This window comes from Pristis pectinata, chromosome 3 (assembly GCF_009764475.1).
Source record: "Pristis pectinata isolate sPriPec2 chromosome 3, sPriPec2.1.pri, whole genome shotgun sequence".
Taxonomy (NCBI): Eukaryota; Metazoa; Chordata; class Chondrichthyes; order Rhinopristiformes; family Pristidae; genus Pristis; species Pristis pectinata.
The window spans coordinates 107,366,507-107,382,595 of record NC_067407.1 but is presented as its reverse complement, the minus strand read 5'-3'; the positions used below and the strand labels follow the sequence as shown (position 1 = coordinate 107,382,595).

Genomic DNA, 16,089 nt, shown 5'->3' with positions numbered 1-16,089 from the left:
AATGCTGGAAGCACTTAACAGGTCAGACATATGTGGTGAGGGAAATAATTTTGTTTCTCTATTTCTCTTTTTTCTCTTCACTCTGCCCAGCTCTGCAAACTTTCAAGTTGTGACAAAGGATCCTTGACCTGAAATGGCAACTCTGTTTCTCACCTCACTGATATGTGCTGAGTGTTTCAAGCTTCTTCTCTAATCCTTAGATATCCTTTTTATAATTACAATTAAATTCTTCAGACATAGTTCATGGACCAACGTACGACATCTGTGACACTAATCTGAGATCTAAACATGGTTTATAACAGTATTTGAGTCAGCAATGCTGCAGAGGTTACCTAAATACTGGTCAGGATTTTTCTAGGTATTATCTTTTATACACAGTTTCATATGTGCAGGATCAAAGCTTAGAGTTAATGTGGCACATGAGAGTAGTGTTGAGAAATTCTTAAAAAAATATTAAAATAGATTGTCCTGCTAGGGAGAGATGCAAGTGCTCCTATATCAGATGGGGAAACCTCATTGTTTAAGCAGTCTCCAGCCCACTAAACCAACTGCAATGTAAAATGTTTGCAGGAATTTAGTCACATATGCAATTGCAACCCTCAAAAAGAAATAAGCAGGACTTAATGAACTCTTGTTGCCTTTTCATCATTAACAAATGGCACATGCTAGTCATAGACCTGAAGAGGTTGAAGTGTAAGAGAAGAAGGAAACGCCTAAGGCCCTTCGGAAAAGTACATATATTGTTCCTTCTACTCAAGTAAAGTTCTCATGCTTTACTATTCCTACCCTAGCTCTTCACACCCTTAACCTGCCTTCTTAACCATCTGGTTGCATGCTAAAATCAGCCAATTTCCTGCTTTGGGAATATGGCATGCTCCAGCAGGCTGTCTTTTGCTTGCCACACTTTTAAGACTACACGATACTGAAGCTTTCAAGCTGAAATAGTGTGGTCTTTCACCAGGATATTGCCTGGATTAGAGAGTATTAACTATCAGGAGAGGTTGGATGAACTTGGGTTGTTTTCTCTGGAGCTATCAGGCTGAGAGGCAACCTGATATTAGGAGTTGTGGGCATGCTATGTTGGTGCCAGAAGAGTGGCGACACTTGTGGGCTGCCCTACATATTCTCAATAATGCAAAAAGACACATTTCACTGAGTATTTTGATGTACATATGACTAATAAATAAATATATTATACTTTATGATAGTCAAGAGTCTTTTTTCCATGGTGGAAATGTCAAATACTACAAGACATAGCTTTAAGGTGAGAGGGGGAAAACCTGAAGGAGATTTACAAGGCAGGGTTTTTCACACAGAGAGTGCTAGGTGCCTGGAACACGCTGCCGGGGCAGTAATGGAAGCAGATATGATAGCAACATTTAAGATGCACTTAGAGAGACAGGGAATGGAGGGATGTAGACCATGCGTAGGCAGATGTGCAGTTTAAATTGGCACCATGGTCAGCACAGACATTGTGGGCTGAAGGGTCTGTTCCTGCACTGTGTTTTACGTTCTACGTTCTTTCAACTGTCAACATGGTGCCAGATTGTGCCCAAAACAAAAGTATCCCTCTATAGGAGCAAGAAGTTTGGAGGGGATCTGAGGAAGAGCTTTTTCACCAGAGGATGGTTGGAACCTGGAACACACTGCTTGAGGGGGTGGGGATGGCAGGGACCCTTGCAAAATTTAAGAAGTATCTGAACAAACGTTTGAATTGTCATGGTTAGTGTAAAGCTATTACAGTGCCAGCAACCTGGGTTCAATTCTGGCCGCTATCTGTAAGGAGTCTGTACGTTCTCCCCGTGTCCCCGGGTTTCCTCCGGGTGCTCCGGCTTCCTTCCACATTCCAAAGATGTACGGGTTAAGAAGTTGTGGGCATGCCATGTTGGCGCCCGAAGCATGGCGACACTTGTGGGCTGCCCCCAGAACACTCTACGCCAAAGATGTATTTCACTGTGTGTTTCGATGTACATGTGACTAATAAAGATCTTATCTTATAGTAAGCTATGAACCAAGGACCGGTAAATGGGAATGGTATAGGTAGGTAATTGATGTTCAGCATAGATGTGGTGGGCCAAAGGGCCTGTTTCTGTGCTGAATGACTCTTATTTTCTTGTGTGGTAATAACAGTAAAAAACAGGGAAAAATGTCAAACTGATAGAAAATATTAACCACTACTGTTTTTACTCAACTCTGAGTTTTCCTTCCCTTTTGAGAATGGATTAACAAACATCTATCAAGGTTTTGTAAGTAAATGTACTTTTTGAAGCTGCTTTGTCAGGAATTGCATGATGAATGATATTGTTAAGACTTCTACTGATAGAACCAGCTTTCGGTGCTTGATGGAGGAGAACTCTTTGAGAAGTTTCAGGCTTGGTAGTATACATAGACACTGAGATGTGCCACCTGGTTCAGAGAAACCTGTGGGGCAGACAATCATTCACTCTGTGTTGCCCGTGTCTGTGAAGATCATGACAATCACCACGTTTTATGTCACATAAAGGCATGCATGGGGAGACATCACAGGTGTCAGGTGCTTTCCTGCTCATTGTTCCATTAAGGAAGTAACTGTTCTGCCATACACTCACCTAAATATATCTCTGTAATTACCAAAAACAGTTAAATATTTTCCTAGGTTTTTGCATTCCTTAGTTGACAGTTTATGTAGACATTTGGCCAGCCATAAACAGTCTTGCCACACTCTGGTTGTCTCTGAAATTATCATCAAATTCAGTAGAACAATCAAAGCCTGTTACCTGAATTGGCACCCGGCTAATTGGGATCTAATGCTCCATAGCACACAATAAAGAGTCCTTCAGTTCTGCCACAGTCATCTTAATGCACAGAGAAAACAAATGTCCCGTTATGTGCAATCACAAAAGTCCTTTTTTCCCAGAAAGCCTTCAGGCTGAATAAAGTGATTCCTCGAACAGTCAACTCCAAATAAGCTTGTTTTACCCGTGAGAACTGATGCAGTTCTGTAACAATACAACTGTTCTAACAACATGGTGTTCTTCTAAATTCAGAAGTGGCTTCTATTGAATTGAATCCTTGTATTTGTGTAAACAGTCTTCAGGGACATGTTAATGCTTGTTAAGTTATTTATTCTGAACCTTCCAATATTAGCGAGTTGCCACTACTTTATCTCTGGGTCAGAATAGTATATACTGTATTTGAACTCAGTACCAAAATGTTTCAGTCTGGCTCTCCATGTCATCACTGAAGTAGATTTATTCTTGATCGGGGAATGTTGTGCTCTGAGGAAAGATTGAGCATAATCCTATAGAACATACAATATTCTGACAAGGCTTGACAAGATAGATACTGTGAGGATTATTTCTTTATTCAGGTGAGGATCCAGAACCAAGGGATGTTGACTTAGGATTAGGGGTTATACAGTTTATAAGGTAAAATTTCTTCTTTGGAATTGTCAAGGGTTTTTCCTTGTCTTTTTTTTAATCAAACAGCTTCAGTTTTTGGTAGTGGGGTTAGATTTTTTCTTATAATAAAATATTCCAGTTTTTTTTCTTTATTAACTATCACATGATTATTAATTTTCAGTATTGTGATCTTAAGTATGATTTAACACAATGTATTCAGTAGTATTTTTATCCTCTTTTTTGATGCATGTACTCTGTATTTTTTTCATGGATTTAATAAAAATATTGTAAAGGAATTGTCTAGCCCAGATAGTTGTGGAGGGACTAGACAGACTTTTGGACTACAGGGGAGTCAAGGATATAAAGACATGGCAGGAAAATGGAGATGAGGCAGAAAGATCAACCATGATATTGTTAAATTGCAGAGCAAGCTATGAGGGTCACATGGTTTTCTCCTGCATCTACTATGTTCTTATGTTGGAGTCAGTGATGTCACTAGCTTCATTCTCAAAAGAGCTCAAGGCAATAAAGTCAAGAGAACAAGACCACTATGACTGTTACTGATCGTGTATGGTCCACTGTAAGAATGGCTTTCAAATCTTGTGGTAGGACACAAAGCAGTTCATTTTAAAGCCTTTCTGGAGAAGTAGAACAACTATAAAGGCTTACTAATAATATCCTTGGCTCTAAATGCTGTTTAAGTGTGTATGATTATACCCTCACATAAATATTTCAACATTCCATAAATGTGTAAATTGAAACAATTTTTTTAAGTTCATAATATTTCAGCTTCTACCTCAAACCTCATTCATGTAACTGTTTATTTTGCACTATAAAATCTTATAAAAATGTTAAAGATTGTGGTTTTCACACCTGGCTTTGCTCTCTGGGAATTTTTTGTTATGATCGGCTACTCCGCCTGCTTGAAGACATTAGTGGTCGTAGCTGGAAGCCACAGATCACCTTGATCTGATATCTAATTGCAACCACTACCAGTAAGAAGTTAAAAATCCATCCCAAAGAAATTCCTAGTTCTCTGGAAGGAGCATTTTTCAAACTCAGCACTGACTGCAAATTCCAGGTCAGTCTCCTTTCACTTTTAATGCATATTTAAAAATGAAATTAATCAATTTGAATGTCAAGGGCTTAAGAATGTGTGCTTAGTCCACTGCTCTACTCTCTCTACACTCATCACTGTGTGGCTAGGCACAGCTCTCACCACTGTTGTTGGCAGAATCTCAGATGGCGATGAGGAGGCATACAGGAGTGAGATAGATCGGCTGGTTGTGTGGTGTCGCAACAACAACCTCACACTCAACATCAGCAAGATCAAGGAATTGATTGTGGACTTCAGGAAGGGGAGGTCAGGAAAACACACAGCAGTATTCATTGAGGGGTCAGCAGTGGAAAGGGTGAAAAACTTCAAGTACCTGGACATCAATATCTCAGAGGAGCTATCCTGGGCCCAACACATTGATGCAATCATGAAGAAGGCACACCAATGGCTCTACTTCATTAGGAGTTTGAGGAGATTTGGTATGTCACCAAAGACTCTCGCAAATATCTAGATGTACAGTGGAGAGCATTCTGATGGGTTGCATCACTGTCTGGTATGGAGGTTCCAATGTGCAGGATCAAAAGAAGCTGCAAAAGGTTGTAGACTCAGCCAGCACCATCACGGGCACAATCACCACCATTGAGGATGTCCTCAAGAGGCGGTGCCTCAAGAAGGCAGCATCCATCATTAAGGACCCTCACCATCTGGGACATGCCCTCTTCACGTTAATACCATCGGGGACGAGGTACAGGAGCCTGAAGACCCACACTCAATGTTTCAGGAACAGCTTCTTCCCCTCTGTCATCAGATTTCTGAATGGTCCATGAACACTACGTTATTCCTCTTTTGCACTATTTATCTACTTTTGTAACTTATAGTAATTTTTAATGTCTTGCACTATACTGCTGCTGAAAAACAACACATTTCATGACATATGTCACTGATAATAAATCTGATTCTGATTCTAATTGCCACCTTTTTTTGGTGAATGTACTGAATGGTTGATTTTGTCTTGGTTCCCTCCTGAGGTCTCTATCATCATAGAAACATTATTCAGTCAATTAAATTTACTGCAAGTAAAATTAAAAGATGTACAAGTGTCCCAGACACATACAGACAGTATGCCTTGTTGTATCAACACTCATTGGATGAACAGTGCAGGTGTAACACTGGAATCTGCCTTAAAATATGATAGACAAATTTTACCTGGGAAAACCCCTTTAAAACAGAATAAATCTAACCCAGCCAATTGCCACATTCTAATGAAAGATATTGCTGGAACACAGAAGACTGTAACTGAAAGGATGATGGTGAAGGAAAAAGGGTGTTGCATTGGAATCAGCGAAGAAACCAAAATCAAATCTGTTTAGATGAAGATGGGAATAGAAAAAAAAATGAAAATCAATACTTTTCTCGCCAGCTCACAAGATGAGGTGCTGTTCCTTGAGCTTATATGGAGCATTATTGGAGTAGCATAGATGGCCAAATTAGAGAGATAAGAATGATTCTGCGATAGACAATTCAAATGAGGCAACCAGGGATTCGGAGTGATGAAGAGATGTTCTGCAAAGTGATCAGCCAATCTGCATTCAGTCTCTCCAATGATGCAATTTTTTTGTCTTTCCAGTTACGATTAAAAAGTCATTGATCTTAAATGTTAACTGTTTCTTTCACCATAGATATAGCCTGACCTGCCGAGTACATCCAACATCTTCTGTTCTTATTTCATATATGCTGATTCCAATTAATCATTAAATTATAGCAGGGGATATAATAGTGGCATCAAGAGACACCGAATCACCAGCAACTGGTTAGGTGATGCTCAATTTGGGTTCAAACACAGCCATTTGTTTCTAAATCTCATAACAGTCTTGACCCCTACAAGGATGCATGACTAGATTGCCAGCATTTAATATCAAGGCACCATTCCACCAGGGACAAGAAATAAGTACACATATGGAACTATTTTATCTTCCACAGTATTTCACTTGGAAAATTATGTCCTTTTCTTGCATCTATTATTTCCCTTTGATATTTTTCAGCTGCTCTGCTTCTGCTTACTAAAACTCACTGAATTGTACTGATACATCCTGTAAAATCAGGCTTTCTCTATGTGGCCAGAATGCAGAACTGAAACTCAGCTCACAGCATCACAGATCAGAGCAAAATATCAGCTGCCAGTCTAGGCTCTTGAAAGACTGAAGCATTCAGGTAAAAACAACAATGAAAGACATAAGGACACAAAACATTATTCGTTCTGTAAATATTAATTTGTTAGTGTGCAATATATTTTTAAAATCATAATTAAAGACATTTTGTATATTTGAAAATTTGCCTAGTTATGGAGGGATGTTGGCAGCTGAACAATACCTTTTTGTAAGCATTTTGTGAAAATTGTGGGAACAAAGTGTCTAGATTATGCAATCAGAATGATAAGTTTACATTCATGTTTTCTATTATAAATGCAGACACAAGAATGTATTGTATAAAACAGCTGCATTCCAGCAGGAAGTGATGCAGTATGTGTTTGAAAGATTTTCAATATATTAGACTTATGAAGGCCATTTTTTTTAAAAACAGAATCATGGTTATGTAATTCAAACCTCTGGTAATATTCTAGGAAAACTAATTCATAAAAATGGGATCAGATTTTTTTCATCGACAGTAAATATTATCTACTGTACCTCTATTAATATAAAATCTTCTTTACAATGTCATCTAACAACATGCATGCACATATGTGTATGTCCCTCATGAATCTTGAACTTATTTAAAAAAAATACTGAGTGGATTGTGAGAAGGGGATTGTGTACTGGAGGGAGATCTACCACAGTACGGGGAATGGATGGAGAACCACAGGATGGTTGGATGGGGCACAGCAGGGGATTGGGGACACAGGGAGAAGACCACAGGACAAAACTGGATAACAGAAGGGATGTGGGACTACAGCAGTGGATTTTTGCTGTATTGTTGGTGGGAAGCAGGTGGAAAACCAAGGCAAATGATTGGATGGAGGAAACTATAGCTGGGCATTGTGGGGGCAGAAGTAAACATGGGAGTAGTGAAATAGGGAACAGCATTACGTATCCCGACTACACATCAATAAAAACAAAGAAGAAACAGGGCTAACATTTCAAATGCTTCCATCCAAACATTTCTGATGATTTCTGCCTGACCTGCTGAGTATTGTCTGTTTTTAAATCAGATATCCAGCACATGTAGTGTAATGGCACTAGTCATCTCTCTGACAGAACCCTGAAAGACTCAGTCAGAAAAAACGTAAGTTTAAATAAAACAAAAATGTGACAAACCTGACAGAAAAGGTAAGAATTCTACTCGAGGGTAATTCTGCACCAACAAAAGATTTCTGGGAACTGACTTTAACTCTCCACACAGACAAAACCCAGGTGGGCTGGTGGTTAAAATGGAGGCAGCATCCTGCCCTCCAACTTGGTGTTACATTTTCTTGGTTTTAATTGCTTTGAGAGAGAGTTGGGATGCAAGGATCTCAAAAACATTCAAAGATCAGGATCAATGATGGCAATCAAACTTCAAATGGATTTTTGAGTGCAATGTGTGTTTGACACCTAATTCCAGATTCAAGGACTCCTGTTACCTCAGGCTCTGGCAGGGGCAAGTAAGGAAAGCAGCTTTCAATCTTTTATGTTTCCATAAGGGTCAGGAGGATTGCTCATCCAGGCCCTATAAGGAGTCTTTAGTCCTCCATCTCTTACCTGGGTTCCAGTTCCTCCTTAAAAATCATCTCCTGAACTTTCTCATTATTTACATTTTCTGAGATACAATTCCTTGCATTCATGACAAGAGCCTCCCAATTGTTAGCCCACTGGAGCTATATCATTAACAGTGGTTTCAGGCAGGAGTTGAGTCTAACAGTTAAATTAAGCTTATAATGAAAAATGGCACAGAGATCCTTAACTACCAGTTAAAATTTGCACTTTAATGTATTGTGGATGGAAATGGGCCTGATTTTTGACTCCTTCTTCAAAGTCTTTAGATTGGAGCGCAATTCTAATCAGACAAGTATATGTTGTTACGTGCTAAAGTCCCATTCTCATTGAAAGTTTTCAGTTGTAACTTGGCTGAACTTCACTTCTAAATTTAACCTCCCTGGTAACAAAACCGAGATAACAAACCATCTGATCCCTCATAATTGCAATCTGTGCTTTTTAAGTCTTGAGGCAAATTTATCCTTTATTAAAGAAATAAATATGCATCTCCTTGATGTTCTTGTTGCTATCTAAAGTTATGAGACTGATGAGGGATTTCAGCACATTGAAGTCTGTGGGAAAAACAGCTCTAAAACTCTGGGTGATCCTTCTCCAGGCATAATTCCACTTACAGTCTGAATATTTGGCTTAATTACAAACTGTGGCAGATTAAGCCAGGCATCTTGATTTTTTTGTCTTTAACTTTTATATTTTATTTATAATCCAGAATTAATGTGCAAGTAAACCAAGTACCTTGTTCTTGGTTTTAACCCTTAGTGTTTAAAATAGGCTTATATACATTTTTCTGCAGAACTGTCAATTTACATTTCCTTTTAGGATGTATGGCCTTTTCAAAAACCTTATAACTACAAAATTTTGAAAAAAAAGATAATTTTTATGCATTATTGATTTGATTATTTTGCTGCCTACGGTTTCATATTGCAAGGCAATTCATAAAATTATACAACACAAGAGAAGATGATTTGCACCATTAAAATCTAAAATTTAAGGACAGCTATGTCAGGACATTACAAAAAGTGTGCTGTTGTGATAAAAGGCATCCCCAGAAGCTAGGTATCTGTAATTTAATACATCTATTTTTAAAGTAACTAGACATATAATAATTTTGAATTACAGGGCAAAAAAATTGGATCATTACCTAATGGATGTGTTTTGATAAGTGTCTCTTAATAATGCCAGTTTGAAAACTATATAACAGAATATTCCTTTGATGAACTCTCCACACTCAAATGCTAACATATTTTTGTTAATTTAGATAAATTTGGATCTATTGTGAATTCCTAATTTTTGTTTTTTATTTCAAAAATAAAATTTATTCACCAAAACCTTTTAGTTCAGATTTGCATTACCAATGTTTGGCAAGTTAGAATAATGAAAGTAATTTTAATCTTAGAATGAATGCATACACTTTTAAGTAAAGAAGTAAACCAGCTGTACAAGACATTGGTGAGACTGCACTTGGAGTATTATGTGCAATTCTGCTTGCCATGCTATAGGAAGGATGTTATTAAACTAGAGAATGCAGAAAAGATTCACAAAGATGTTGCCTGGACTGGAGTGCTTGATTTATAAGAAGAGACTGGATAAATGGTGACTGTTTTCCCTGGAGTGATGGAGACTGAGGGGTGACTTTGTAGAGGTCTATAAAATCATGAGGGGCATAGATAAGGTGGATTGTCAGTCCTTCTCCCAGGGGTAGGGGTGTCTAAAACTAGAGGCCATAAGTTTAAGGTGAGAGAGAAAAGATTTAAAGGGGACCTGAGGAGCATGTTTTTCCATACAGAGAGTGGTGGGCATATGGAATCAGCTGACAGAAGAAGTGGTACAGATGGATACAATTAGAACGTTTTAAAGATTTTTGGAGAGGTACATGGAAGGGAAACATTTAGAGGGATATGGGCCAAATTCAGGCAAATGGGACTTGATCAGCATGGAATAGTTGGGCTGAATGGCCTGTTTCCATGTTGTATAACTATATGGCTCTATGAGAACCCGGTAAAGTTGACACAACTATTAGATTGCATTTTGAGGTTGATTTTATTGTGCCTTAACTCTACCTTAAGGTTAAATTGCATCCACAAATATATCCTAATTTTTGTCACTTATTTATTGCAGAGATCATTTATAAATGGATAAATTTCTGAAGTTTTGGGAAAAGTTTGATTGCGTTCTGTGTTGTCACTTCCATGACTTTCTCCACTGTAAGTCCTTTAACTTGTGCAATGTACTGACAGGAGACTGATATGTTCCGGGGCTCATTTCTTATCTGGAAACCAACAATAATTTCAGTCATTTTCATCACAGCAGAGTGTGATTATAGGCAGCAGTGAAAGAAACAAACAAAAAACAATTAATCTACTAACAACTTAAAGAACTTAATGCTTATTGGATAATAATAGATTTTTTGGAAAAGTTACCTCAAGCCTTTTCATCTTTTTTCGTGAGCCACAAAAATTTAAAATTAAGTTACATTGACAGTGCCGTTAAATCATTTTTTATCAAAATCCATTATCCTGGTTATGTAATTCCTTGCAGAGGACTGAAGTATACAGAACCAAAAGGTGGCAGATTTGATCCTTGAGTAGTAAGTTGTCTGATTTCAGCACTGACAACAAAATAAAAAACAGTAAAAGATTTCCATTTGTATAGCTACTTGCATGACTGTTTGAGGCTATCCCAAAGTGTTTCACAGCCAATGAAAGGGCACATCCTCCATGTCGTACTTTTTTTGTTCACCTTGCCATCTTCTTTCACTGTGAATTGTCAGTCTTTAAGCATTTAATTTCTTGTGTCTTTCACCCGAGCACAGACCTTCCCTTGTGTTCTCTCCTCCTCTTTCCCCCACTTTTCTCTGTGTAATAAAACTTATCTTTTCTCAAACCTGTTAACTCTCTTTCTCTCAGCCTACTCCAGCATTTTGTGTTTCTACTTCAGATTTCAGATATGCTGTGTTTTTTGTACCAAATTTAGGAACCATCTCTGATGAGGCTGGCTGGAATGGAGAGGAGTGATCAGAGACCCTGAGGCAGGCATCAATGGTTTAGGTATCATAGAAGGGAAGAGCCTGAAAAAGGAGATCTTAAGGATCACTACTGGCAGAAAATTTTGTTTTGGGGAAAAGTTGGGTGGGGATAGGGGGAATGGAATGATCAGCAGTGGAAGAGACTAAAAAGGCCTCATTTGGAGATTGAAATGGTTGGTGGTTGATATCAGAAAGGTTGACGGCAGATTAGAAAAGTAAGAGCAAACTTGGAAGTGGTGGGCAAATAGAGAGATCAGAGGTTTCCAGGAGAAGAATGGAATTGGTGGGGAGTTCAGGTAAAGCAGATAAACTGGATCCAATTGGTAAAAGGCATGTACTGGTTCCAGCAGACCTCAACTCCTTTTTCCTGACAAGGATCCCCAGCCCTAGAAAACTCAGCCATAGAGGATTAGGTATAAGATGGTGGTTAATTCTAAGGCATGGGACATTTAAGGGATGTATCTTTTTCTTAATAGCAGATTGACTGCCCATCAACCACTTTCCAACCACCTTTAAAACTAGAACCATATCAACCACATTCCAACCTCCTTTAAAAGAGGATAGGTTAGAAGCAGGATTCAGGTTTTGTTTAAACATTCTTACATACTGGAACAAACCAGGCTGTTATTGATTGTTACAATATTTCCTTAATTTCTAATTTCTTGGCTGTTGCCTTTCCCAGCTTTGAACAGGTCCAAGGGTATATTCTATTAGGCTCTGCCACCGTTTTCTTTCAGCCAAATTAAAAGTTATCTGAATGATTTTCAGATGCATCAAAACATTAGTTATCAGCTCTAAACCAATTCAGAATTCATCTCTTTTATAAAATCCTTCTTCGTTTGAAGGAGACAACATATAAATTACAAAGAATTAAGCATATAATCAGTTTTACTGGCCAAAGAAATGTTTTACCTGTTTTACCGGTCCTAATGCAGGAGAGTCTGTCTCTAGGCATATAAACTCTAATGGCAATTGCTTCACCAGTTTCTGCTTCTTGGATAAAAGAACACAAAAATTAGTTTGACCACAGATTGAATTATACAAAAAATAGTGTAAAAATTCAAATTAAAAGTCTTTAAAAATCCATTAAATCTATGGAAAAAAAATTAAATTACAATTACGACTATTCTAAACAAAAATCTTGTGCAATAAAGGTACTCTGTTGCACAGGTCTGTAATAGCAAGATTTGAATTTACACAAATTGATGTAAATGACTACCAAATGTCAACATACGTATGTGCCTAACTTACCCAACTGGTTTAGTAGTTTTCTCTTCACAATATGCAATTTTCTACTCTCTTTGTCTTAGGGGTATAATTGACTTGTTATGGTACGGTCCCATAGATGGCAGCAATCTTTCAAGACCCAATCCACGTGATCATACTTCTGAGCCAGGCAAGTTAATAAACTATGCAGTTTTCACCTCTAAGCTTGATGCTGTCCACATATAGTGGGATTTTTTTCTCTGCCAAAGTTGTGGTTTGGTTTGATCTCAGTGAGGTGGCCGAGGAGGATGGAACCAATTCAACCTAGACTGAGATATCGTCTGGGCAACTAATCTGACAACACAAAAGATCTTTTATTTATGATACAGAGGAGGCCTTTTGGCCCATTGGGTTCATGCTGGCTTCCAGGGGTTAATTTCATTAGTACCATTTCCCCTCTTCTTACTTCCCTAACTTTATGCAACTTATTTGCTATCAAACATGCCCATCAAATCCCTTTGATTCTTTTTGCCAATAACCTGCATTATGGTTATTTGACAAAAGTCAATTCGTGTACCAGCACATTTTTGGGATAAGACAGGAAACAGAATACCTGGGGAAAACCCACACAGTCACAAGGAGAATGTGTAAATTCTGCACAGAAAGCACCCATGTCAAGATTGAAGCCGGGTTCCAGGAGCTGTGACACAGCAGCATGAACTGTTGTGCCACACTGCTGCCGTCTTAAAGAGACCACGCACCAAAGGATGGATCCTTGTGGATTGGTACATCACAGGAATAGGAAGAGAAACCCTTGCTACAATTAAAGAGGTAAGAGTGGAAATTGGCAGTGGTAGTAACACTGAGGTAAACAATAGAAAATTAGCATTAAATGAAGATAGTGTGATTGGTCAAAGAATGTAGAGAAGTTGAAAGAGGACAAGGAGGAAGAGAACCAGGGTCACAGAGGATATCATCTGTCACAAGGAAATTTGTTGTTATGGCAGGGAAAATGCATGGGAAAGATGAACACAGGTTAGAAGTGATAACAGATTCAAGAATTAGACCTGCTGTTTGCAAAGGCAGAAGTGTTGTGAGTGGGTGGTTTGAATGGAGGTTGGTCATGGTAGTTTTGAAACGTTGACTAACTGTGGGCAACAAAAAGGGAAGTTGGGTAATCAGTAATGTAATACTAATTGAATTGAGAGAGAAGGAACTGGGTTTCTTGGGGACAAGATATTGTTCAAATTAAATGTGAAGAGAGACAAAAATAAAATCAGGTCTGAGGCAGTGGGGAGATTTGGTTCAATGGGAAAAGGAATGGTGTAGTAAAGCAGGAGAATTTTAGTGACAAAAGGACTTCATGAACCTCCTATAGTTGTTGGAGGAGCTAGATATGAAAGGGTTTAGGATTGGTTGGTATTGCAGAAACCTTTTCACCTTAGGATGATTCTAGGAGTGATGATTTGATAAAAGAGTACAGGTTTGGTAGCATTTGATGCTATTCATCCAGAGGTGTAATAGATAGCTATATCAGTTGTGCTTAAAAATGTGTAGATCTGTGGTCCTTCAATTAAAGACAGGGATCGTACCAGGGAAGTGACCAGAACACAAGAAAAGGAGTTGTTTCTGGAGCCAAGGGCACTAAAGTTGGTCATGATAGACTGACTGAACAAATTGGTGGATCCAGAAGCATTGCCTAGAAATTAATTTCCTGTTGGTAGCACCTAACCTGCTGAAAACAGTAGCAATCGCATGTTTTTCTCTGTTTCTGAACCTCAGTTCTACTGTAGTTTTAGAAGCAGAGTAAAGCATGCAGTTACCATAATATGGCAGATTTAGTACCAGCAACTAAGGATAAAATTCTTTCACTGGTGTTTTATTTTTCACAAATATTGTGTCTTAAAATAGTCATAAAGTTAGACAGCATACAAAAGAGAAACTAGTGACAAATCAATGAGCCTTCAAAAGGGTCTTCATTACTTTAATTAAAAGAATTTCTGTATACTTAACATACATTTTAGAGAATATTATTGTATTTGATCTAACCTGCTCGCTTCGTACAATGGATGGTGGGATTGAAAAGAAAAACCCAGCTTTCACCCCTTCCATAGCCACAGAGGGTTTTCCATCAAAGGCATGAAGCAATACCTTCTGAGCTCCTAGAAAAATATATATTTTAATATTACAATATTTAGTATCCATTTTCTTTCATTAGCCACATATTTTGATATGTTAAGAAAACTTAACATCATGTTTAATGAGACCAAGCACACTCTGAAGTGCATAGACTCTTCCCTATTTGGGCACTTCCCACTTTTCATAAGACTAGAGATTAGCTGTGTAAAATTTTAGCAATCTCTATTTCAGAACCTGCATCTCTCCACTCGGTGATTTGCATAATGGAGCTCCTATCAAAGATGTCATTCTGTTATCAAACCAGACTTAGGCATGGCAAATTTGGCAAGAAGACTAAATAACCGCACTTGGGAGGAATGGGATGCAGCAAGAAAAGATGGAGATTAAATAAACTGTGGGGAACGTTAAGAAAAAAATGACAGTTCCATTTGGCCTTGCATATCAAGTCAAAAAGAAAAATGTAAATTTTAAACCTTGTTCCTTCAGTAGGTTAATAGTTGGACGTCCAGCAGAGCGAGAATGTACATTTCTGAAAGGATAATAAAGGAACAATTAGCATAAAAAATGCAAGTAGTACAACAAATGATTTATCAGGTTAAATTTAAAATGTAATCAACTCCTAAAAGGAAAATTTAAAAAAAAGATGCTGGAAAACGGGAAAAAAAAACAGAAAATTCTGGAAACCATTAGCAGGTCAGGTTGCATCTATGGAAAGAGAAACATAATTGGGGAAGTGGGCCCAAGTAACAAAGAAACAAAGACTGTTGCACATAACTCACTTATCATTTGATATGTGATGTTAACTGTTTCTCTCTCCACTGAAGCTCCATGACCTACTGAGTGCTTCCAACATTTTCTGTTGCTAATATAGCTCATAAAAGGACTTAATTTGCTGTTTTGATTTTTTTTAAACCAATTCTTAAATGGAAACCTTGTGACTGTACTTTTAGTGCCTTACAGCTAGGTATTTTTTAAAAAATATTTTCTATCTAGTAACAGAATTGCATTTTTGATTTATTCCCATTCTAATTTGTGAATCTGCTGTAATTTCTTAAGAGTCCATATGCAAATGCATGAAAACACACAGTTGAAAACAATTCTATAAACTTCAGCAATGACTGTCTTTAAATTTCACCATAAAATATTGAGAAATCGGCACGTGATTACAGGAAATCCAAATTGAGACATTTTATTATTATTGCACCTGTATATAGCAACACAATGTCTAAACTATTCCTCCTCTTCACAGTGATGTGCTTTTATATCTATAATTATACATTGCTTACCTATCATTTTATCAAATATCATCAAAGGACAATGCAAGTTGCGTCTTCAGGAATGTCCAACCATGGTCTACCAGTTAAGGACAATTTAGCAAAGTTCCAGACATGCATTAATACAACCAAATAGTCTGCCATTATAGTGGAATAGAGGGCTACTATGTTTTCATTACCAGGTATGATTCAGTGCAGTATAAGTGAACCAACTGTGAAAGGAAAATACATACAATAATACATTAAAATACACTTACAGGGT

General features: G+C 37.8%; 1 protein-coding gene across 2 annotated transcripts in view; it reads right to left on the bottom strand.

Annotated features, from left to right (window-relative positions):
• Nucleotides 1-8,949: 8,949 nt before the first annotated feature.
• The window catches only part of tatdn3 (TatD DNase domain containing 3), a 31,230-nt gene continuing 24,090 nt past the window's right edge, over nucleotides 8,950-16,089 (bottom strand). The window contains exons 7-10 of one of the 2 annotated variants that reach the window (XM_052012623.1): nucleotides 15,027-15,082; nucleotides 14,464-14,576; nucleotides 12,121-12,201; nucleotides 8,950-10,452 (exon numbers count right to left, since the gene is read on the bottom strand). In XM_052012623.1, coding sequence (XP_051868583.1) covers nucleotides 10,309-10,452; nucleotides 12,121-12,201; nucleotides 14,464-14,576; nucleotides 15,027-15,082 — 394 coding nt within the window. In that variant the 3' untranslated portion in view covers nucleotides 8,950-10,308. The remainder of the gene's footprint in view (nucleotides 10,453-12,120; nucleotides 12,202-14,463; nucleotides 14,577-15,026; nucleotides 15,083-16,089) is intronic. The other variant, XM_052012624.1, reaches the window with a different exon arrangement.